Below are 26149 nucleotides of genomic sequence, written 5' to 3' on the forward strand. Positions count from 1 at the left end.
TTTAATTAGACATTTTTCTACAATTGTGATCAAACAACATTTTGGTCAATCAAACTGCATTTACCATAAACAACATGTATAATGTAATGTACGTGTTAATTGAATATCTAATTTTTCAGAAGATCTACATATTTTCCATATTTATTGTATGGTAACATTATCCTTTTATACTTACTGTAGGTTGGTTCTGTTTTTGTGTAGTGAAGGGAATGATCCCCTTTTTGTATTTTGGCCATTTCACTTTGATAGACGGTTCACCACTCTGGTTGCATGTATACTCGCGATTGGAATTTTCATTATAGTGAAGAGCAGCAAGGTGCAACCTACATAGTTAAATTAAGAAATGAAAAGGATAAAATTGGTAAGTGGTAGTTGTTTAAAGTGTGATTAATTATGTGGATAAATTATGTATTTACAAATATAAGACAGTGTGACAGATGCACATACAGCATTATTTATGAACTTAAAAGACATTTAAACTGTCACACCTGTTCAACATTCCCAAAAAAGAGAATGCCACATTTTTCGGAGCAAATTTCAATATCAGGCTATGGAAGCCTTCAACTGAGGAGGTCTGATGGTGAGGGCTCAGTTTTGACACGTCTTTCAGTAGTCGCTGGTTTATCATCAGGTCGCAAAACCGTTCACAAGCTTTAGTGCCTAATAAAGACAGAGAGTCCTTATCAACATATAACTGTGTCATTTTTATGGCTGGAAATATCGATATAGATTATTAAATCCCATTGCATCTGTATATCACTATGGCACTTGAATTCAACAGACTTTTGTCAATCGTAATCTTTAATATTATAGTCATGGTTTATAAAAATCAATCGTTTGACTCTTAGCAGAATCAATATTTTAGTTTTAGATTTCAGTATTATAGTTTTTAGTATTATAGTTTAAAGCATTATTTAATAAATATTTTTTTCCATAATGGAAAATTTAAAGGTATCTGAAATATTTCAGAATAAAATTCAATATCAAATTGAATTAGGATTAGAATTGAGTCAAGAGCTTGTAAATAGGAATTTAATCATAAAAACTCTATCAACCCAGCCATAGTTATCTTCATGGTTGTTACCAAACTAGGCTAATCATGTAGCATTATGAATCAACAAAATCCTTACTTGGTGTCAACCAAGCTCGCATCTCAAGAGGTGGGTGGGCGCAGACTGGGAATAAGTCGCTGTTATGATTGTGCACATTTTGCACATGGTTGGTTACAGACTTCCACTTTTCCACGGCTTCTTCACCTGTCTTGGAAGAGGATGCACACCAGTAAAGGTGGTTTATGATACTTCTCCTCCAGGCCAGAACCTCTCCACAACTACGCTCTTTCCCTAGTGCATCGATCTTCTTGGCGAGACCTTAAGTAGCAATTACAGAAAATAAAATTAACTCAAATATTATACTTTAATCAGTTCTTAAAACTTAGTTCAAGTTCATTTGTGCTTTTGTCACTTGAGTCACAAGTTGTGATATTATGTTGCTGTTGTGTATATATCTGATTAATCTGAAATGCTGCCAAACAGTTACCCTTAGAGACATGCCAAGTATCAAAATAATGCTGGATGTCAGGTCGTTGCTCCCTCAGATACTTTTGTATCGAAGGATGCCGATCTGTGACAATTGCACCAACCCTTAACCCTGCTGATTCCAGGAACTGGAGGCTTCTCAAAACCCTTCGCGTTCCATGCGTGGACTTGCACCCACTTCATTACTCTGAGAGATGGAAAAAAAAAACTCAATTTAGCAGACAAAAGACATGTTTTGAAATGTAAAAAAAAACGACATTTACACTTTTATCCAAACAGTTAATAGATACCATATAAACCAAGACAATGAGTATGTTTACATGCACAATAATTTTAAGTTTTGATAGTTATCAAAGTGTTGCTGTGTTTGTATACACACTCATTGTGAGAAAGCCATACACAACAATGCCATTATAGATTAATGCAGTGCCATAGTAAATTGCATTTTTACCTGGATTAATTGAATGTCCACCACCTTGTTGTCTTCCAGGTTCATCATCGTGTAGCTTCCATACTTGGCACAGTGTCCTTCAGGGGGAATCAGAGTAGAACAGAAAAAAGTTTAGGAGGTTACTGGTTTATTGACCATATTTTTCCACATTGAACAACATTTTAATCCAATGTCTCTACAGTTTATTGCAAAATGCAAAATTCTTCAATGCTTCAGACATTTCATAATGCTTATACTGTGGTTGGAATGACCAGATGAAAGTGAATGTTGTTATTTTTCACTCAAAATGAACAAACCTGGGGAATCAGCTCTCATGTCACCACCCAAGACAACGGCCTTTCCAGAATGCCTTGCCATCTCCAGCATTGTGTTTTGTTCAGTCCTCCAGTGCCATAAAATTGTTGGCTGGAGAAAGTTCTTCTGATGAATAAAAAATGTCCTGGGACATATACATTCCAGACAGAGTGCTGACAGTACCTGGAAGATATCACATTACATAAGTATAAAAAATGTTTAACAATGACAAATTTATAAAATTTATTTTGTTTACACAAATAAAACCTTGTGGATCTGTATGAATGAAGCCCCACTGAATGCTACTGCTGCCGACAAATGCAAATTCCCAGCTGGTGTACTCTGGATGTGTGGCTGGCTGTTCCACTTTGTTTTTTGAGGCAGTGTGAACAGATCTATGCGATTTTGAAGCAATAAAATGTATATGAACAATATCCAATATGCCAATAATACAATAAATAAAATTATGTTTGTAACAATTTGTCAGTGCTACATTTATGATCACCTGCGTGATGGATACAAATGTCCCATTTACAAATGTCTCAACTGTGCAGGTATGGCAGCATGCTTGACACTTCCGAAACAGCTGTAGCAAATTGTCTTCATACACCATGTATTTCCTGGCTTTGTATGGTGGTTGGCAAACCCTGGACAATCATAACTCAGCAAATCATATCATACTTTCTAACAAGGCATCTTGATTGATCATCTCAAACCTGACCTATATACCATGACGTTTTTTAACATGTATGATGTTTTAATGATAACGACATTTAGACTTACTTTTCAATGCTCTCTTGAGTGATATCAGGCTCATAGGTGACATCTGAACACTGATTTGAGGTGTATGTTGAGCTCTCATCGAACACAGTGTCTTCCATGCGTGGCCTTTTAATTGGTGTTGAAGTGAGACACGGAGCTCCAATACCTGTACCAACACTCACACCAACAGAGAGGCCGAAAGGCTTCACCTGAATAGCTGAAATTTTCAACACACACATATGACAATCAAACACATGAAATAAAACAAGAAGACTATTACCAGTTAATACAATGAAGATAAACATAGCTAGTAGCATATAACTTTACCTTTACTCCGTCTTTTTCTGCTTGTGGGTTTCCGTTTGAACCGACACATTTTTCAAAGATGGTGCATGACATTGACAGGCCACATCTCTTGTTACGGGCTGTATAACAGGAATTGCATTATGTTATGATATTGGTACAAGGGCAAAATAGATTGTGCAGGACTGCCAACTTTTGAGTTCAATTTTGAGTTAGAATTACGATTCAATTCATAAGCTTGAGATTCTGATCTTGATTCAATATTGATTCATTTGAATATACAATACCATTTTTAATGTTGTAAACTATACATGGAAACCTGTCTGTTGGTATCAAAATTGACAACTTGTATACAATTATATGTCGATTTTTAAAATAATTGAGCAATTGCATGAGACATGATTCATTTCAATAAGTAGTTCTATATTTTTCAACATAAGTTACCCTTTGTAAAGAGTAAGAGATGACCGTTATGTCGAATCTGTCTTGATTCAAGTGTGCGCGCCAAAAACCAACATCACGGTTTGTGGCGCGCACGCTCCAAAAGACGCGCACTAAACATTTATTAATATGACAAAGTTATGTTGGCAGCCCTGTATGATGTTCAACGTCTCAAGAGCTTGGTTGTAGATAGTTTAACTTACCGTCAAACTTTGTGAGGTACCAACGGTGTACACTGACGGGACCGCGTTATCTGTTAATGACAGATATCTCACAAACCCCATTTCGTGTTCTGTCCAATTTTTGAAGCATTCACGCGTGAAGTGCTTCGAGCACATCCGTGACCTCTCTGTTATCCCTCCTTCCTCGAAATGTAAAAAATCGAGCCATTTGGACCGTAACGAGGGAATTTTAGGGAATGGGAAAAGTGTTCCGTGAGTATCACAACCAAAAATGCACCTCCTCGCCATCTCTCCTTTCACACGCTGTCAATGCTCGCAAACACACAGGCAGCCTGTCTACTGTCAGTTGGAGGGGCGTGGTTACAGATGTTAAGGAGACGCCTAAACCGTCAAGCCTACGTCATCAGGCAAGGTCCTCCAATGCAGAGGGGCGGGGAATTTTCAGATTTTGATTAAAGATTACGAAGCCAAAAAATTTTTTTGTGTGGATTGACTTGCATGGATGAATTGTTCACCACAAAACGATCAATTTAGGCAAACAAAGTAAGTATGGTCAATTTTGATTTCATGGGGACTTTAATGTGATCTGGGAAGCTGACTCAACTCTGCCATCTCCTTGTTGCACATTTGTGATGTTGTGGGAAGTTTCTATTGTTAGCCAATTTACTGTCACAAATTTGGCATGTTACTTGATTTTAATCCAAAGTAATAAATAAAGTAATAAATACCGGCAAACAATACAGGTCTGGAAAGCAGATGTGTTGAGGGCTTGTGTGATTGCGAATTCAGATGAACAAACAAAGCGGATTTACAGATGCTGACGGATTACAAACGAGCAGAGTCTTGGTGATGATCGCAGGGCTTGAATTTCGGTGCGGGAATGCGGGGATTGCGCATAATTTAAGCCATTCCCGCAATGTTAGCTTTTGTAGTGCGAGAAATTCCCGCACAAATATATTTGCTTCATCTCAGAGCAAATGATTAAAAAATAAATTCACAGATGCGAGAAAAAAGATGTTAAACTGTATTTTATTTTCGAATTTAATACCTCAATCAGCGCTGGACCGGCATTCTCTTCCGCTGAGCCCTGGCTGTTACAGACAGATCATGTTTCACGCTGTCAATGCAGTGGTCTGCGTTGCGCTGATCTTATCCACACTGTCGAGTGTAGGTGCAGCATTCTAACATTTTGAGTCATAATGAGCTGTTTGTGAAGAAATTATCCGCTTCCAAATAATGTCATTTTAATCACGCAATTGAAACATTAAAAACCATTTTGCTTTTTATGGTGTGCGAGTGATAGAGCGCGGCAGCAACGAACCAACTGATCAGCTTACAGCGTAACAACATTGAATTCTCGGCCGAACAGCTGATCATGATAGCTGTACAGGGCGCCTTATTATTCATCTCCATAAATATATCTAGTAGTAAAGCAAGGGCTAGAAATCAATTAATCTTTTGCTGATACTTCCTTGTCATCATGGAGAGCGCAGTTCATGGTTGCATAGCAACGACAGACGCCACGGGAGAGCACGCGCTTGTGGAAAGGAGACAGCGCCGCGCCCGCGCTTTCCACTTGTATTTACACATCTAGAGCGATGTTGTTGATTGTTTGAGCATGTGACTGCGCGTTTCTCCTTGTTTTCTTGTGTTATGCGCAGCATATTTCCCGCGCGCACAAACATGGCCACAGACAATGAATTGTCCTTTCAGCAGTTTGCAGAGACTGTGTTAAGTGAACATAGTCATGTTTTCACTGAAATGGAGAAACTCATTCAGACAGCCATGGTCATACCAGTTGCGAGTGTGTCGTGTGAACGTGGATTCAGCACACAAAACAGGATCAAAACCAAATTCAGAAATTCACTGAATAATACAAGTCTCACAAATCTAATGATCATTTCAGAGCTTGGACCTTCCCTTGAGCAGTTTGACTTCAACAGAGCCATCATCAAATGGAAAGAGATGAAGAGGAGGAGACAGATGAGAAACTTAGAATAAGTCCCATGAAAAAAGCAACAAGAAATGGAAAAAAGTGACTGCAATTGAACTGAAATACATTAAAAAGACTCTGAAACTGATAGACATAAATACATATACCGGAAGTTTAAACTGAGTTCTTAATATCAATTTGAAGGAGAGCATGGCGTATTTTGTATGAAGTTTAAAATAAAAAGCAAAGAATTGAACTGAACTGAAACACATGAACAACACTGAAATAGAGAGACATTAATATATAGCCCTAGGCCTAGTTTAAACTGAGGTCTTAATGTCAATTTGAAGAAGAGCATGGTGTATTTTGTATAAAGTTTTTTTGTTGTTGTTGTTATTAACCGTTTTGAGAACTGGAAATGCACAATTCATGCATACAAATCTGTATATATTAATAAATGAAGATGATGAAATTAGCAATGCATCAAAAGTTACCCCCCATAATCTTTAGATCTCCCCATGTGACCCATGTAAGGGGAATTCCCCCCCAGTTTAAAAAATGAAATTCAGGCCCTGTGATCATTAAGATGCAGCCATTTTATAATTCTTGTGTAAATGGTTTTAGTGCTGTGAGGCTTCAGAAATGTGTAGTTGTTCAGTGGTCGAGGAAATAATATATCTAAAAATATCAACCGATTTCCTCGAAAGGAATCAACTCCAGCTTAAAAAAAAATCGATTAATCAATTCCAGCCCTACAGTCAGCACAAGTTAGAAATGCCCAAATAAAATGCGTTTTCAACAAGGAGCTGAAAGAAGCCGATCCATTTCTTCGCACGACATGTGAAAAGTCCTTGACTACCAGGGAGCTCTTGACTGCCCGGGGGTGCCCTGGGCTTTGAGGGTGCACAATCTAGTTTGGTGATTCCCCCGCTTGAACAACGAACCCCTGCCCTTCAAAAACTAAATAAAACAACACTGAATATAATTTACACAAATTATCCTGTTCAAAAGTTTGCATCCCCTTGGTTCTTGTGTTGCCATCTTAAGCGTCAAGACATTTTTGCACCTTTTGTAATACTGCAGTCCCTCTGTTGTCCTGAGTGTGAAAAGCTGGATCTCAACATCTTGTAGGCCAGTGTTTCCCAAACTATTTTTCTGCCATGGCACACTTTTTACCATTAAAAAAAAATCTCACAGCACACCACTATAACACATAACCATCATCGATAGTTTTCCTTTTCAAGAACTTGTCCATGTTTTCTGTCTTAGTAGCATGTTTACTCTTAATGTTTGAAATTCGGCTATGGAAAAAACGCAAGTAACCTTGGCACGCTGTATAATGAGCGCTAATTGGGTAATGAAAAACAAAAAAATGTGAGGAACAAAATTCGATACAACACCGGAAACAGTATTATCGGTCACGTCTTAACAAGTGGATCGCTCATGTCGCCAGGTCTCATTGACAATGAATAAGATGAGGTTGCTTTGTTGCTGGAAGTCACTGCATGTGTGTATGTGGCTTAAAACGCACTAAAGCTGCGTTCACACTGCCAGCGACATGCAGCAACAAAACGACCTCATACCATTCATTTTCAATGAGAGCGGGTGACTTCCGGCAACAGGAGCGACGGCGAACGGATGTGGGCGTGTCCAGCAATGCCACAAAGTTGAGAAATGTTTAACTTTAGGCAAATGAAGAGCAACTTTCGGGAGCGACAGCCAATATGGGAGAAGATGGTAGAGCTCACGTGATCCTAATATTTGAATAATAATATAAATTTTAAAGAAACTGTGCTGTTTAGACTCTCCATACACACAACTAGCGACCTAACCGCTAGTCACTGGCGACATGCAGCGACAAAGTAGCTGGCAGTGTGAACGCAGCTTAACGGAGGTTGAATCCTGCAGGCACTAGGATAGGGTGACCACAAAATGCGGGACAGTCCCGAAATTGGAAGCTTTGTCCCGCGTCCCACAAGTCATAAGCAGTGTCCCGCATTTCAATTTTTGTCTGTAATATTTTTTATTATTATTATTATTTTGGCATTATTTTATTTCATCATCCTTTAATTACAAACTCACTATAAAAAAAATTATTAAGAAAACACTGAACATGCGCAGCGCAGCCGTTTTTCTTACCAGAGCGGGAAAACACTGGAGAAAAAGAAAAACAAACCGCAACAGATCTATCCGGAGCTCCCGAGAAGAAAAATTGTATTTGTTCGTATAATAAAGAATGGGAGAAAATACATACATGGATAAAACCAGTTACAGGTGACCCTAAAAAAGGAGAGTGCAGGGTATGCCACCGAAGTTTCACGGACAGCTCTGCTGAAGCATTTCAGTGGCCCAAACACGACAGCTCTGATATCTTTGGCTTTGAGCTGTCACCAACGCGTTCGTCGAGAGGGTGTTTTCACTGACCGCTGCGTAGACAGAGACAAGGAACTGAGCATCTGTGGACCTCATCAAAAGTGAACACCTACACCCGTCAGGAGTTCTACATACACGTAATGAATGAGAAGGCCCTACTCGAAACTGCCAGATCAGACAATTAAATAAAGATGCACTAAATCCGGTAAGAACACATTTAATCTTTCTAGTTTTTCCTAATGTAATTGATGTGCTTATTTGAAATGTGCTTTTTAACGATTAGATTATTATTTTCACTTGATTATATTAAGATTGAGTAGGTCCGTGCTGTTAAAATTAGTTTGTATCGCAGACCTTATGCCAAACTGAATGATGTTCACAGCGCCGTCATTAACATTTAACATCACTGCAAAAATACATCTAATATAAAATCAGTATCTATTCACCTAGTACATTTAATAATAAGTTACTCAGTCTCCCCCATGTCCCGCAAAATCAGGTCTGCTGACCTGCAACAGAGCAATAGCCAGGTGGTCACCCTATACTAGGACCCGGGATAAGCCACCAAACTTCCCTTCAGTGGTTCAGATCTCAAACGGGCTCAGTGAAGATTTCAGTACCTCAGAAACTACACATCGTATCATGGTGATTTTGAGCTTGTTTTAAACGGGATAATTTGCTTTTAGTAACAGTAACCTGTTGTATTCTGTTAATTCATTAATGTTAGCGACTGTGGATATTTCTTATATATGCAACCCTCTTAATGTATTAATTATTCGGATCAGTGACTGAATGTTCTTACTACGAGTGTGAAGTGTCATTTTGTGGGCATGTGAGGAGTTTAGTTTGACAGCGGGCTAGAGTTTGTTAGAACAATTGTGTTATGATGGACAAAATATTTAAACTGGTTGCATAAAATGCTTTGTAAAGGCAAAATATCCTGAATAAATGCTTCTAACATCTCTATGCCTTCACTATGTTTTCATCTGTTTTGGTGCGTGTTTGACATGCCGACATCAGTTACGTATTATGTAACTATCATTTGATATGAATAGCCTATTATTACAAACATTTTGTAGTCTTTAGGTATGCTAGAAGCCAGGGTGTGTATGAAAAAAAAAATGAAAAGCTGTGTATGAAATTACTTTCATACCAGTATTACGTGTTATATAAATATGTCCACACGAGGGCGATACATACCAAATGGTCTCAATTCAAAGATTGGCAGAATGATCAGTTTAATAGCAGTTATTTGGAAACATATCAAACATAAACATGAGTTTATTTCAAATATTGTATTTATATTGTAAGACTGACAAGTAAAGTTATAAATAGCTTACGTCTATGCCAGGTTAGATGTTTATTAAGAGGTTTTCCTTTGAACAGCATCAGAGGAAGGATTAGAGTGCAATATAGAAATCATGGGAAATCTTTGTACAAGTAAAGATCTTTAAAAACATCATTCCAGTTAAAGCAGATTATAAAACTCTAAATCCAGTTATTCTAGAAAAATACACTATAATTTAAATAGTTTTAAAATAACCATGAATCAGAAATGATAGATGAACAGTCCCCCCATCCCTAAATAATCCAGTCAGTAAAAGTCCTTTGATGTTTAATATTCAGTTTTGTGGGCCAAGCTTATTTTCACTGAGACCCTGAGATGACCTGCTCACTCCACAGACAACCCAATTTTCGACATAGAACCATAAATTAGACTGCTTAAAATGTTGTAGACATATTGCAGTTCAAAATAAACACGAAAACCACCTTATGAATATGAAGAAACATATGAATGACTCAATTAAAAATTACTTTGAAATGTCGATAATGTTGAAATGAAAAATATATATTTTTTCTTATTATAGTAGAAAATGCAACATTTTCAGTAGACCAGACATCAACCATAAACATGATCAGAAACATTCGAATCACTACAACCAGTACAATGTTTAACATTTTATGATGCAAAATAATTTATCACTGGTTTACACATTTTACAATGTAAAAATGTTTTCCATTAAATTTTGCTGATACAGTTGCTGTTGCTTTTCAAATACCTCGTGAATGAAATAATATGTGTGCTAATATTATTCCATGAGATGATAAATACACATTTCCTCAGTAATACTCTCCTTGAACTTACCTACAGAAGGTTCTTGTATGCTAAGGCTCTGGTAGTCATAAACCAGTCAAACTATTGCCACTCCACAAGTAACATCACATGCCTCCGCTATCCATAACTGACAAAAGCATCTAATCCTATGAGCTTAAAGACTCAAGATAATCACTGTTTTTCGTATTTAATTGGTTGATCTACCTATATAGTTACTGACTCTTTCTCACATACATTGTCTGCAAAAACGATCATATCAGGCCTGTCCCGTCTTAGCCTGACTGTCTACCTTAGAGTTTCCCACTGAGCTGAGATTTTGTCTACCCTTCACACCAGGGGATTTGGGTGTAAAATTCATTTCAGAACATATGGCGCTAAAGGACCCTGAACTCTGTGTGTTGCCTTGACGATGGACTAGTCGCCCAACTTAATCATCTGACGCTTAGCAACAGAGGCCATTCAAACACCTGGCCGACAGCACACCTGGTCAGTAGAGTATCTCTGCATTTATGTATATATAAAGATAATTTCACTCTTATAAAGCATATGTTGCTAAGAAAAAACTATTTAATGATGCAAAAGGTCAGAGGTTATCCCTTATAGAGTTCACCCAAAAATGTAAATTCTGTCATTTGAAAACCAAAATATGTCCAAGCAAAATGCAAAATGTCCAAGCTCCATTCGATGGAACTCAATGGTGACCACAGCTGTCGCTAAACTTCTCCTTTAGTGTTCGACGAAAAAAGGAAAGTCTTATGGGGTTGGAAAAACCTGAGGGTTAGTAAATAATGACAGAATTTCATTTTTCAACAGACCAAGATTTTCAGAAGAATATATCTGCTTTGTAGGTCCATACAATGCAAGGGAATGGTGGCCAGAACTTTAAAGGTCCAAAAAGCATATAAAGGCAGTATAAAAGTAATAATTCAACTCCAGTGGTTAAATCCATATCTTCAGAAAATATATGATAGGTGTGGGTGAGAAACAGATCAAGATTTAAGTCCTTTTTTACATACATTCTCCTCCTGCCCAGTAGGTGGCAATATGCACAAAGAATGTGAATTGCCAAAAACACAAGAAGAACGTGTATATTTTTCTCACCCACACCAATAATATCACATTTGAATTACTCTTTTGTGGCATTTATGTGCTTTTTTTGAACTTCAAAGTTCTCATCACAATTCACTTGCATGTATGGAACAGAATTGAAATATTCTTCTAAAAATCTTTGTGTTCAGCAGATGAAATGAATGTCATACACATTTTGGATGGCATGAGGGTGAGTAAATGATGAGAGAATTTTCATTTTTGGGTGAACTATCCCTTTAAGGACTTCATCTATCTTGCACATGCCTTTTCTTTGAAGCACAGGGATCAAACACAGCAAAGCAAAAAAGGTTCTGCACAACTATGGTGCCAACCATGTTTGAAACAATCAATGTTTAGCTCTTTGAAGAAGATCTGTTTTTCAGTACATCCAGGATCTAGTATATAAAAATAGTTTTTCTGTGGTACTTATCTTTGACTCCGTACCTTAGACTTCAGATCATAATGTGGGCAAACACATAAATGCAGTTAGTGTTATTAATTTTCTATCTTACATATCTTCTCACTGGAACAATACATGCCAGTGCCACCTTTAACTTCCAAAAAATCAAACCTGTCCTTGTAGTGTTTCAGAGTATAAAATCAAACCAAGCAGAGCATGTGTTGAATACGTCCACCTCAACCCTTAAATAAGAACATTGACACTGATATTTCTGTACAAAACTCTCCTGCTCTTTTTCTCTCACTCAAACACAGTCACACACATTTACTTAGTTTCCTGTCACAGTAAACCCCAATGTATCCGTTACATCAGTTTACACTGATACTTAGTAGTCTCCTGGGTTTTCAACCAGTCCATTATAGTCCAGTATTCACAACTCCAAAGAGGAGAGAACAGCATTAAAGTCTCTGTTTAGTCTGAGACCTTTTCTTTGATGTAACCCTTCCCCCAGTTCAGTCAGCGGGTTGCCTACTGCACCTATTCCCGATCCACTGGAGGCATAAAGCACCCCAGCACACCCACTAGAGAGGATAGCCCTCTAGGCCGTGGTCCTGACTGGATCCAGGGTGCCCTTCTTGGGTCCACAGAGTGGACAAGTCAGCTGATCTGTAAAACATAAAAAAGGACACAGATTACTAAGGCATTACTATTGCTCATACTTCAAGTGATAGTATGTTCAGCAGAAAAAAGTTCAGCTTCTTCCCTTGTATAAATTAGGATTTAAGCCACCTTTTAAATGTGTTCGTCACTTGCATATACCTGTAACTTTTGGATTTCTCCCCGTAGTGGCAATCGTGATGAACTGTCAATTTGCTTGCGCATCGCAATGTCACAGCTCGCGTATTGTGTTGTCACAGCACCCGGTCCCTTGAGACATATAGAAAGATCAAAAAGTTCAAATAAAACTGAAGAAAGGCCATGATTAATATTCACTCAGTACTTTTTTTTATTATTATTATTGTTTAAGTTATTATTATGAGAATTAATACCATACTAATGACAAACTAAAAATAATTGAAATGTGAAGGTTTTGCAAGTGCAGAAATACAGTAAATAAGAGATGTACACATTTCATTTTGTGATATATTTACAATGTGATTGATAATTTCTAACTTCTACATTTATAACCTTCCAATCAACCGAGGTAGCAGGCACTGAGATACATTTTAGGACAAAACTGTTGATATTTCTCACTTCAAGCTCATAGTTTTGATTGAGTACATCACACCTGTTATGTTTTGTTTACCTAAAAAAGGTGGCTGTTCATAAAATGTTACAAATATTATTTTGCACTGTAATGCTGGCTGGTGTACCAACAGGTTAAATCCCTGTGTGCCAAGTGACATGTCTTTTTATAATATCTGTTCTACAAATAGCACAGCGAAGGTCTGAATTTAACAAACATGGCTACACAATCCTAGTCAGACATATGCTCTGCATTTCAACCCAAAACAAAATTCTGCCATGTCCTAAAATAACACCCTACAGCAGATGAGTCCCGGTCAGGTTATTGTTACTCCATATTTAGGCCCATCAGATGGTGAGTGCTGTGGTGCTCTTGGCACTGCAGCCTCTGATGGAGATTATCTCTAGGGCAATGAGAAAAGGGGTGGCCCGTGAAACCTTGCCGTTTCCATGGCAATGAGCAAGCAAAGTTATATAAAAAGATGTTCCAGGGCCATGAGAGAGGCAGAAAGGGATGGTGGAATTAAAAACTGAAATAAGAAGGTGGTTTATGGGACTCACAAGGTCTCCTGCCGTAAGAAGTCTGAGGTTTGACTTCTTAAAAAGATAAAAACACTGGCACTTTCAAAACATTGCTCTGTTTGAACTAATGTTCAAATATAGCAACAATGGCTCAAACAATGGCTTAACCAATGGGACTACCTTTTTTTTTTTCAACCAATGCGGGGAGTGTTTTGGGGGGCTTATTTTTGCAATTCCTTTTGTTGCCGCTAATGGCGCAAAAAATTCAAAATTGTACCTCAGAGGTCTCAGTTTTGTCCGTATGTTGTTCTGTTAATCCGTTCTGCTGTGGCTCTTTGTTGGGCTCCTGTGAATCCCTGCGAGTGCGGTTCGACCCTGTTGAACTCTGTGTGTCATTCTCCCAGCATGCAAAGCCTTTGCTCTTAGACAATTTGTGATGTGGTCTATACCTCATCTTTGGGAAGGTGTGTGAACCACTATCAGCTATGGCAGCCCAGCCGTTCTCGGGCCATAAAGGTTCTGTCTGCGTGGCCTGACTGGTGGTGGCTCTTTGGAGCCGGACTGAGATCCGCTGGGCTGAACCGGTCATCAGCGTGATGGAATTTCCCTCCAGGTCAGAACCAGACAAAGGTGAGACAGTGGGGAAAGTAAACACCTCATCGTCATCTGTAAAACAACAGGATATGACAATAAAACATCATCGATGAGAATATTTCATCAATATTTCGAGAGAAACTGTCTTTTTACACTAAGGGCAAATAACCAACTTGTTGGCAACTGCTCAGATAATTTACTGATAATGCAAATAATACTCTACACAAGTACATGGACGCAGATGCTTCTAGCTACGCAAGCTCGATTTCTTTCATTGTTGCGTTCCAAAATCTGTCAGACCACTATTCTTAACGTGATTTCGTGTTGCATTCTGAATGTTGCCACAAGGGGCAGTATAGCAGACATTAATGTGAACCAGGCATGAGATAGATGCCTTTTTTTAAGCATCGATACATTTTCCAGATGATTAAAATGTATTTTGGGATTTGTCTTTTTGCACAATATTCTGTCTTTTTATATTTCTCAGGGTAAATCAAAGGAGGTTGCACACCAGACATGTCTGGCGGTTGACATGGTGTGTTCTAAAATTCAAAACATTTATTTACTATAAAGGTACATACAAAGCATGGTTTGGCCGTCTCTCAAGGCTGTTCAATAATCTGCAACGACACAGAGCGTAACTCACATACACTGTCGGCCAAAGGTTTGGAATAATGTACAGATTTTGCTCTTATGGAATGAAATTGGTACTTTTATTCATCAAAGTGGCATTCAATTGATCACAATATTAAATATTTTTAAATCCCTTGACTAATGAGATTTAACTTGTTTAAAAACTCCTCATCCAAGCATTTAATATATAGTTCTGTGATGAGCTGATGGTATTTAATTGTACTGTTCAGGTGCCCGTTTACCTTTACAGGGGAGCAGGGTGGGGCTGCTGGGTAGAGAGCTGTGTGTGAGAGCTCCAGATGACACGCTGCACAACGAGGTGGACCGAGGGAGACGCCGGCACGCTAAAACCAGCAGTTCACGACATTGTTTGTGGCAGTTCACCCCACAGTCTGAAAACAATCAGACTTAACTTTACCAACAACAAAATGTCTAAATGAGTACATAACACAAACTTGTAACCTTATCGCTAAAAGGAAAATAAAAATAAAATGTACTTTACACAAAAATTGGTTTGTCCCCAAAGTAAAGCTATGTTAACACACACACGTATTGATAAACAGGATGTTTAATAAACCAAGAAAGCTATGTTAACACACACACACACACACACACATATTGATAAACAGGATGTTTAATAAACCAACATAAATTAACAAACAGGGAAAAGAAACTAGATGAGAATTTACAACACTGCAAAAAATGTTTTTTTGTCTTGTTTTCCTGTAAAATTTCTAAACATTCTTAAAATGTGATTTATTTACTTGTTTAAAGATAAATCTGACAAATTTGGGAACTTTAGACTTAAAACAAGAAAAATAAATCTGCCAATGGGGTAAGCAATATAAACTTGTTTTCCCTTTGAATTAAGTTTAATTTGCTTACCCCATTGGCAGATTTCTTTTTCTTGTTTTAAGTCTAAAGTTCACAAATGTTGTAAGATTTATCTTAAAACAAGACTTAATATCTTATCCCATTTTGCTTGACAAGTAAATAAATTACGTTTTAAGAATGTTTTTAATTTTACAGGAAAACAAGCCAAAAATATTTGTCTTGAAACTATTTTTTTGCAGTGAAGATTTGCAGCTTGGGCAGACATCAACTTTTATTGTCATCTGTTCTATTTATTTACGCTCATTTGATTTGCTTTACCTTTGCACTTGTATCCTTGTTTAATAATCCCCCAAAGCTGAAAACGTGCATCACAGGGTGAAGAGGAAGGAGAAAAAATGAGAGGGAGAGAGAGAGAAGTATTCTGTAAATCGGAATTTCAATTCATGTTTTTGCACACAGAGCCATGAGTAATAAACAGGATACTTCCACACACGCTGCACCCTTCCTGTGCAATACAGTGTGAGAATGTGGACCTGTGTGTGTGTGTGTGTGTGTGTGTGTGTGTGTGTTGTGTCCTTCTAAAACAAAACGAGAGAGCATGTGTGTGTGTCTGGATGTCTGTTTGAAAGAATGTGTGTTAACTCAGCAAATTCCTGTCTAACCATCTGTGTAAATACAGAACAATTTGAATAGCAGTGGCATTTAATAAACACCCTTGATGTACTGTAAACAGTCACACTCGTTATCCAGCTTACAGTACTCAATACTGAAAAATGATTTGTAAATATGTAGCATGCATCATATAACAACAGGAAACGTAAAGCAATGTTGTAATCTTTTATGTGTATGAATTTTGTAATGTATATTCCACTCTTTTTTACTGAATTGCATTACTCTTTGTATTTATTAGTATTTATTGTCTATTATTGGGGTGTTTAGGGCCGGTTGCCACTGTTGTCAGCACACACCCTTCTTGTGTTATACAGCATGTCGAGATATGGTTCTGTAGAAATTATGCTTTTTTATTTTTCTAACATTTGGCATGCAATGAGGAGAATAGCAATAAACTTGACCTATTGTTGTTTGAAAAATAACAAACAATCAAGGTAATCCCATGTAATGTCACATGGATGACACATTTGCCTGATGTTATAAAACTCTGGAGTGAGAAACAGATGATGACTGTGGTTGAGGTTGGATTTAACCTTTAAACACTGTCTGCATGGTTCAGTGATGTTGTGGTTATCTCCGCTCCTGCTAAGTGTACTTGTTTGCACATACATACACACATAGTGCTGAACACTTCAGAAGACTTCTACTGCACTTATTTACTCTGAGGTCAAACGTGCATGCGTATTGCACAGTACATGAACATATATGAACTCACAAATCCAGCGCAGTGTTCACAGAAAGTCGGTTTCAGATAGGTCATCTCCTGAAAGTTGTGAATGAAACCTGGCCCCATTTTGCACTGTAGCAATGGGTTGGCACGCAGAAAATATGCCATCATTTCATCCTTGCTGATCAATCCATCCCTGGACAAAGACAGAGAGTGAAAAGGTTATATACATTTATCCTTCAGCCTCACAAAGCATTCAACCTTACTTTCAACAAAAAGGGATTGTTCATCCAAAAATGTAAATTCTGTCATCCTTTACTTACAAAATAAGAAGTTAGGCTGAATGTGATGGACTGATATCTCTCATTTTGTGTTCCACAGAAGCAAGAAAGTCATACAGGTTTGGAACAATATGAGGGTGAGAGAATTTTTGGATGAAATATGCTTTTAAGTTTCACATTCACCAGTTGACTGTTATTTATGTACCTGTGTGAAAGTGTGTGTGTTTCATTGAAGTGCTAGTATGCTCTTCCTGTATCACAGCAGGTATGATATCTGATTTTAACCGTTAGAGTCAGTGAGAGAGATGCATGCACTCGCGCGTTAGTTATGCGGTCTGAGCGCTGTACTGCACAGATGAACCAAAAAAGACACCAGGGGAATTTCGTGTGTGTGTGTGTGTGAAATGCTGTATGTTTAACTGTGTTTGCATAATACTGTTTGTCCTTCACATAGAGTCATAACCTTCAGTCTCTTTACAACTGTCCAGGTTACCACAATGAGCAGTTGCATGTCCTGAAGTAACTAAACCTTACAAATGTGGCATTTTTAACCTCTAGTCCTGAAAATAAATACATTAACTTTTAAAGGGATGTTCACCCAAAAATTTTAATTCTGTCATAATTTACTCACCCACATGTTGTTGCAAACCTGTATGACATACTTTCTTCTGTGGAATAAAATAAGGAGATGTTAGACAGAATGAAACCCCTAGTCACCATATTAATTTCAGTGTATAAAAAATAAAATATGCAATGAAAAGAGATAGTGACTAAAGCTAACATTCTGCCTAACATCTTTTGTGTTCCACAGAAGAAAAAGTCATACAGAAAATTCATTTTTGGGTTAACTGTCCTTTTTAGATGTTATATGAGTTCATCCAGTGGTGTGATAAAGTGTCAGGGTTACAATGCTGTATTTTCACTAAAATACTGTGTCTTGAATGCTCTTTAAAGATGCATAATTGCTGTTATAAATATTCTATCATGTGAAGCGTAGGGACCATGTCATGTTATGCTCTATTTGCTGTGATAAAACATATTTACGTATTTAACACGGTTGAGAGGAACCCTTTGAGGAAATTTCCAGACACGCAAGCTATATTCTCCCATCTAGACTGGAGGTGGTGTACATAAAATGTGTCCCCTCAAATATCATCAAGCACTGAATCTCTGCCCAGGCGTATAAAGTATACTACACACAGTCTGAGAGATGCTCACACCAAGAAATGCTATAAGCAGTTTGGCACTGCAGGGGTTTGTTACAGAGAATCACACATTTTATGTGTGTGTGTGTGTGTGTGTGTTAGGTTCATACTCACTGGTCTTTATCAAGCACACAGAAGGAATCCAGAAAGGGGAAATTTGCAGCGATACTCTCAAAGTCTTCTTGAGATATGTAACCATCATGGTCATGGTCATAGTTACGGAACACAGACTTCACATGTAATAAAACAGAAATACACAGCATGTTTAGACTAAATATAGGCAACTGCTGAGTAACACGGTCATTCTAATACTAAACTACTCTTGTATATAGCCTGCTAAATGACTGGACTGTTCTCTGAATGTGGCATTGAAATATGCATTAATACAGAAATAATCTACCATATAATCAAATTTAATGTGATTAACCATTCAGTAAGTTTAGAGTCACTGATAAAAGCTTGACACAAACAGCTCCTTATATCCAATGCCTGCTTGTAACCTTTAAATGGAATCATATAACGATCAGTTGAATTTATTTGACAAAAATATCAGACCTCAAAAGTCTTTGACATCATGAGTGTCTGACAGTGTAATTATTATCATGTTGAGGAACAGGAGGGAAACATCTTACATCCACAACCTTCCTGATATGTTTGTTGACCACTGAGGGATCGGGTTTGGTGGTGACGCCAGATGCCCAGTCCAGTGGAGCCAGGGGTTTATTGGGGGTTGTGGGCGATGTGGGCTGCAGAAAGATATGATAAGGCCTGTTGATGTTATGAAGTCATGGGACGACTCTTTTCTATACTGAATTTTAGATATAAACCCTTGCTTGCTTCTAGAAAAACAAAATTATATCTGTGTTATGTGATGATGTCATAAAGTAGTTTTACAGGGTGGCAAGCTTGAACCATTTGTAAGTTGGCAATTGGTAATAGTAATAATAAAAAAATCCTTCTACTAAGGAGAAATTAATCTCTGTGTATTCCTATTATATGATATGTTGAAACAAACTCAAACGTGTTATACATACCAGAATTGACTAAAAATCTTCACTAGAATTACCAAAACATATAAAATAAGAGTTTTTTTTGTACAGCACACATGAGCCAAGGATTACTCTTACCTGAGATTTAGGGTTACGGGGTTCCCTGAGAAGGGACAGCTCATATATTTCATCCTCTGTGTAATACAGATCCAAAGACAGCTTCACACAAACAGACATAAATGTCAAATTAAAATCTAATGTAAAATTCACATTCACCTCACTCATTATTAGCATAATTTTAAGGCTAGAATTTAGTGGACAAAACCACTCTGATTTTAAGTGTAAGAATGAGACTTTAGGATGAATCTCATGAAAATCTAGTACCATCACCCCAAATGTTTATGAGCATAATGTGTCTGCACATTTTACTTTTGAGTTGAATTCAAAATGAGGATTCTAGTTAGATTTAATTTATAATTTATTTTCAGATTTTCTATTTAAATCTGCATAAATTAAAGACAACAAATACTACTATGGTAATACATGATATGACAAAGGAAGCCTACAGAATCTCATGAAAACCTATTTTTAGGACCATCACCCCAAATTCTCATTACCATAATGTTTCTATATGTTTTACTTTTCAGTTGAATTCTAAATGATGATTATATTGTATTACATTAACATTACATTGTCATGACCATAATGTGTCTGGACGTTTACTTTTGAGTTACATTTTAAATGATGATTCTAGTTAGATTCTCATTACTGTCATATTCAATCCCAGATGTGTATAACTTTATTTCTTCTGCTGAACACAGATGAAGATTTTTAGAAAAATATCTCCATACAATGCAAGTGAATGAGTACCAACATTTTGAAGCTCCAAAATGCAAATAAAGGCAGCATAAAAGTAATCAATAAGACTCAAGTGGTTAAATCCATATTTTCTAAAGCAATTTGATATGTGTGGGTGAGAAACAGATCAATATTTAAGTCCATAAATTCTCCTCCATGCCCAAGAGTTGGTAATATGCATGAAGAATGCAAATCGGCAAAAACAAAAGAAGAAGAACGTGAAAGTGGAGATTGATAGTAAAAAAGGACTTAAATATTGATCTGTTTCTCACCCACACCTATCATATCACTTCTGAAGATATAGATTTAACCACTGGAGTTGTATGGATTCATTTTATGCTGCCAATATGCCATTTTGGAGCTTCAATATTTTGGTACCTATTCGCTAGCATTGAAAGGGCCTACAGAGCAATATTCTACTAAATATATTTGTTTGTGTTCAGCAGAAGAAAGACAAACATACAGTACATATCTGGGATGGCATTCGGGAGTAAATAATGAAAGATTTTTGGGTGAATTATCCCTTTAAAGGCAGTACAACAAATACTGCTATGATTAATAAATTATTTATAAAAAAAAAATAAAAAAAATATACCACAATGAAAATTTGGGTGGGAAATTGTTCTGAAAATGCCACAATGCAAAAAGCTTAATAGTCCTGAAAAAAAGGTTTTTCATTCTGTGGTGTAATATGGCCTGGAAATGAGATTCACCCTTTAACAGAGTCTACAAGTTTATGAACACAGACTTAAGACTCACAGTGAGCAGATAGATCAGATCCATGTTGGGTTCCACCTGAGCCACGGCGCTTTGGAGAGACACCAGCTCATTAAAGGTGAGATACAGCTGCTGCATCTTCACAATGTACACTTTCCCATCCTCTACACAGTCCGGGAAAACCACATGCACAGCAATCAGGTCTTTAAGGTGAACGCCTAGGATTGGGATCTTAAACCCTTCACATTCACTGAAGGCTTTGCGATATGCACAGTAATTACTGTTAGATGACACCAGCTCTGTCATTTCATTCCAGATCTGTTAATTGCAGGAAAAAACGACAGTTACTGAAATGAATCACCCCTCTCTTTCTGAAAACATATGCTGTAGACATTACATTCCAGCCTCTGATATATGATTATGCCTTATAAAATCTCTCCCAAAGTCAACATCACAGGAAATCTGCAGTTTCTTAGCAAAGGGAGTTGGCCTTCAACCACAACTCTTACTAATGTTTTGAACAACTAAACAGCTGTTTTTTCAGTAGGTGTCGCACCTTAGTGACCTCTGGGCTGAGGTGAGAGTGAGTTTCCTTCAAGCGGGAAATCGAGCTGTGACTCAGACCCCCGACCACAGCCATTAATGTGTTAAAATTCTGCAAATGGAGCAGTTTCTAAAAAAGAAATAAAAAGAGAGTGTAAGAGAGAGAGACAGACAGACAGACTGATCCAGACTGATTGTTGCTTTTTGCTTTCAGAACAACTTGAAGTAAACTAGAAGATACTGCTATGATTTCGAGACATAATTCAAACCAGCACACACACTCCTTAAACTAAAATGATGGTGATTCTTCTCTATGAAAATTAACCATGGTTTTACTATAGCAATATTGTAGTAACCGTGCCCGTCACCATGTGTTTGGTGAAAACCATGGTATTGATCAAATTAACCATGGCTTTACTACAATAATACTGCAGTATCAATATGGTAACCCTGGTTTTACTATAGTAACATTGTAATAATAATAAAAAAACTTATTACAATATTACTCAATAAAAAGGGCTCACAACTACATAATTACGGGAGTTAATATCACATAATTAAAGAGCAAACACACACACACACATACCATTTTTTTATGGGGTTCAAAAATCTAAATTAAACCTAGAAAGAAAGTAATAAAGACAGACAGACAGACCATAGATCCATTAGTCCAGGCTTTTCATATGCAGCATAATTGCACCAAGTACTAGCTGATCTCATAAAGGCACAGCTCTCTTTTATTACAGGGGCTCCAATAACTCAACAGCTCGACACTTAACATCTATTAGCTGACATGGATCATGTCTGGCAGGCTTTAAAACAAATACTAAAAGCACAGGCTTTGTATTAAGGGATGTCTGGATGCTCTTCACAATAGAGGCGTTTCATATACCCTCCCATCTCCCTCTGACAGCGTGAGAGCTGGCAGGCAGCTCCCCTGCACTCTTTTGCCAGCAAACATTAACATATCAAAGGGCCTGGAAAATGTCATCTTGTTGCTTTCAGAATGCACCGATAGAAACTGGTTTGCTGGGTGAAGGGTTTCGCATTTGTGTAATCAGCAATACAGTTAGACGATCAGACAGTGTGTTGGTTTAGCTCAGTGTGTTACCCAGTATTCAGTTTGGATATTATTTTTTAGTATGCTGGCCTTTTACAATGTTTTGGCTTTCATAAGTTATTTAATTATTTCATGTTTGTTTTAGTTTTTTTGTACATTATGTGTACTTTGTTTTTATTCAACATGTTCTTTCTTACCCTGGTACTATAAAAGCATATTAATAGATTTTGAATATTTGAATCTTTTACATTGAAGCCTAATATTTTCACTATTAAAAATATTCTTCAATGATAGTTTAAGGTGCAGAGACAACTTTAAGTAAGCCATTTATTTTCATACCTGAGCGACGTGGATGTATTTGTTGATGACCTCTGCTCTGTGCTGAGGGGTGAGTTTACTGAGCACCATCAGCTGAACCCACTGAGAGATCCCGTTAAACAAAGCGATGGAGCGCTCTAATGTGGGATTATCCACCAGACAGCCATGAATTACATAACTCCGATAATCTGTGAACTAAGTACACACACACACACACAGACATGGAGACATATGCACACACCATTTTAACCATTATAGAGTTTTAATTGAAGTTCCTGTTGTTGGTGCTAAGAATATAGTTGGTGCAAGACTGTTAGAAACAATGGATAAGGAGTTTTTTGTGAGACAAATTGCAGGTCTCTTCCCTTTTTGTTAAATAGCCAATAGGATTTAGTTGCATCACAGCCATGAACCATGATTTGCTACTTTCTTGTCTGTTGAAGGCGGACATTCTCTTTCTAGAGAGCATTTGATTGCACAAAAATCTGTGTAGCCTAGTAATAGATAATTCATCAACAGTTTTGATCTGTTTTCCTAAAAGAAAAAGACTTTATTTTTATCAGCATTTAAGAGTAACCTAGAATAGAGACATGGACAAAAAGCCACATGTTTTGATTTCTTGGGGTCTTTAACAGGGGGGAGGAACAGATAAAGGAAGGATGTTTGTTCACTAAAAAATATGAGTGTTAGCTGCTAAGAATAACAATGCAGGGCAATTGGGGGGGCGGGGGACTGCAGAGCTGATAAGAGAACTAATGTGTGCTCTTGTATGCATACTCTTTTTTTTTTTTCTGTCTTTATCTCTCTCTCACACACACACACATACACACACACTATCTTCACTGACGTAAGCTCTCTACAGCTGCTGGCCTTCCCAGGTGAAAGCAACACTCTGTTTTTCCATTTCCACAGCACACACTAACCGATATCCTCCTGATGGACTTGTACTCTAAGAAGGTGAGGTGTTCAGCCAGCTCGATGGGCTCCAGATGATCGAACAGTAGTGATGCTTTTCCTTTCTTCACCTGCTTCTTTCGCTGAGTCAGTTTACGCATCCAGTCATATGAAGGACTGCAGAGATAATCATTTAGTGCATCATTATAAAATCCATTATAAAATCCATGTGTTTTTACACATGTTCTCCTGGAATTACTTTCAGGGCATTTTTTGCCATTTATGCATTTGGCAGATATTTTAATCCAAAGAAACTTATACTGCACTCAATGTATATGCATAATGTTTTATCCCCATGTGTGTTTCAACAATCAAACCTATTGTTAGCACCATGCTCTGCCAGTTCGGGGGGGATTTCTCCCCTTTCTCCCCAATTTGGTATGCCCAATTTACAATGTGCTGTAGGTCCTCATGGTGGCATAGTGACTCGCCTCAATCCGGGTGGCGGAGTATGAATCTCAGTTGCATACGCATCTGAACAATCCATCAGTGCATCTTATCACATGCTTTGTGGAGCGCGTTACCGTGGAGACATAGTGCATGTGGAGGCACACGCTATTCTCTGCGGCATTCACGCACAACTCAACACGTGCCCCACTGAGAGCGAAAACCACATTATAGTGACCACGAAGAGGATAACCCAACATGACTCTACCCACCCTAGCAACCGGATTGCTTAGGAAGCCTGACTGGTGTCACTCAGCACGCCCTGGATTCAAACTGTGTTTTGTGACAGTTTCAGTTTTATGACCTCACATGAATGGAGAAACTATGTTTAATATAGAGTATGTATTAAAATTAAAAATATACATTTTTTAATTTAAAAACTACAAATGTGGAATATTTGTATGAAAAATTCATTTGTTACACCAAAGGACAATTTAAGTGAACTGCAAAAAAAAGCTAAAGGTTGATAAAAATGGTGGGAATCTTAAAATAAATGTGACCAGTTATAGCACTATACATTCCTCTATATACTGTATAAAATGTATGCCTAAAACCTTGTTTTTCAAAATTATTGAAAAAATCTGCACAAAAAAAAAAACATTAGACGTTATTTTTCAACAACCCTCATAAAATAAAATAGTCAGAGAATGAACCTTATATATTTCCCTTTCAGATAGCCATAGTATGGACTAAAAATAAACATTTTAATTTCGCCTCATTACTCAGATATGTCAGGACACCTGCCAAAATCACATCACAACATAACAAGCACATGGTAATCGTGTGTAACATTTTTAGTACCTTTCTAAAATTTTGACAATGGACAAGCAACAGGTGCCTAATGCTTCATGACGCAATTTGATTCAGTGATTAGATCACATGCTCATTAGTGACAAGTTATTATTCTTTAAAAAGTCATACCTGAATTTATAACAACACATTTTCATCGCAATCAAAATAGTACTCATGATTAAATCCAAATAGGTCAATAGTAATGACACAGTCAATGATTGACATGCTATGAGCAGATACACAGGCATGTCTTGTATGTCTTTGTGTTGTAATGACACTTACATCGTAGAAATATCAAGTAGTTTAATGTGCTCATCGCCACCAAGCTGAGCGGCTGCATCTCGGAATTCTTCTGTAAGACGGATCAAACCCAGATCCAGATCAAACTCTGCAGGGAATTCAACAATCCAGTACCTATGCACACGTACAGATCAGTTTATAACAGATTAAAAAAGGTTTAACAACTGTCATGAACTTGTGGCTGAATACAGTACATATGTACACCAAATGGTTCTCTTTATTTGAGAGAATGTTTCTATAAAAAAATAACATACCTGATTTTGATTTCACAAATTCTATTTAGAATTATCAAAATAACGTATATGAATTGCTATAGTAAGTGCAGCTTGCTTGTGCAATCACATCATAAACATCAGAATAAAACTAAAGCTTATATAAGGACTTCTCAGAGTGCCATGTTTAATGCTGAATAGTGACAGGTATTGAATCTGCAATCATGAGAAAATGTTCAAACACCTTATCAAACCGCATTTACTTAAAAAGAACTGTGACCTTGAAGCACAGTCTGTCTAGACCACAAACGCAAAACATGGAAACTACTCACAACCTTGCAAATATTATTTTTTTTATTTTTTATATTTGTGCTTATTAAATTAAACTACATTTACAAAAAAGTACTGTACAATAGTACAGTGA

General features: G+C 37.3%; 1 protein-coding gene and 1 long non-coding RNA gene across 3 annotated transcripts in view; both read right to left on the reverse strand.

Moving 5' to 3' along the window:
• Positions 1-1680: 1680 nt before the first annotated feature.
• On the reverse strand, positions 1681-2648 carry LOC127656859 (uncharacterized). The gene is made up of 4 exons (XR_007972211.1): positions 2551-2648; positions 2286-2466; positions 1990-2066; positions 1681-1725 (listed from the first exon to the last, which is right to left on the reverse strand). It is a non-coding gene; the product is annotated as an uncharacterized LOC127656859 (long non-coding RNA).
• Positions 2649-9506: 6858 nt separating this feature from the next.
• The window catches only part of LOC127656854 (ras guanyl-releasing protein 3-like), a 63938-nt gene continuing 47295 nt past the window's right edge, over positions 9507-26149 (reverse strand). For both annotated transcript variants that reach the window (XM_052145372.1, XM_052145373.1), the window contains 14 exons: positions 25496-25627; positions 23944-24091; positions 23042-23215; positions 21656-21772; positions 21142-21417; positions 19663-19743; positions 19168-19281; positions 18650-18765; positions 17098-17245; positions 16029-16065; positions 15119-15268; positions 13927-14315; positions 12702-12809; positions 9507-12548 (listed from right to left, as the gene is read on the reverse strand). In XM_052145372.1, the coding sequence (XP_052001332.1) occupies positions 12540-12548; positions 12702-12809; positions 13927-14315; positions 15119-15268; positions 16029-16065; positions 17098-17245; positions 18650-18765; positions 19168-19281; positions 19663-19743; positions 21142-21417; positions 21656-21772; positions 23042-23215; positions 23944-24091; positions 25496-25627 (1999 nt within the window). In that variant the 3' untranslated portion in view covers positions 9507-12539. The remainder of the gene's footprint in view (positions 12549-12701; positions 12810-13926; positions 14316-15118; positions 15269-16028; positions 16066-17097; positions 17246-18649; positions 18766-19167; positions 19282-19662; positions 19744-21141; positions 21418-21655; positions 21773-23041; positions 23216-23943; positions 24092-25495; positions 25628-26149) is intronic.

Source organism: Xyrauchen texanus, chromosome 16 (assembly GCF_025860055.1).
Source record: "Xyrauchen texanus isolate HMW12.3.18 chromosome 16, RBS_HiC_50CHRs, whole genome shotgun sequence".
Classification (NCBI taxonomy): domain Eukaryota; kingdom Metazoa; phylum Chordata; class Actinopteri; order Cypriniformes; family Catostomidae; genus Xyrauchen; species Xyrauchen texanus.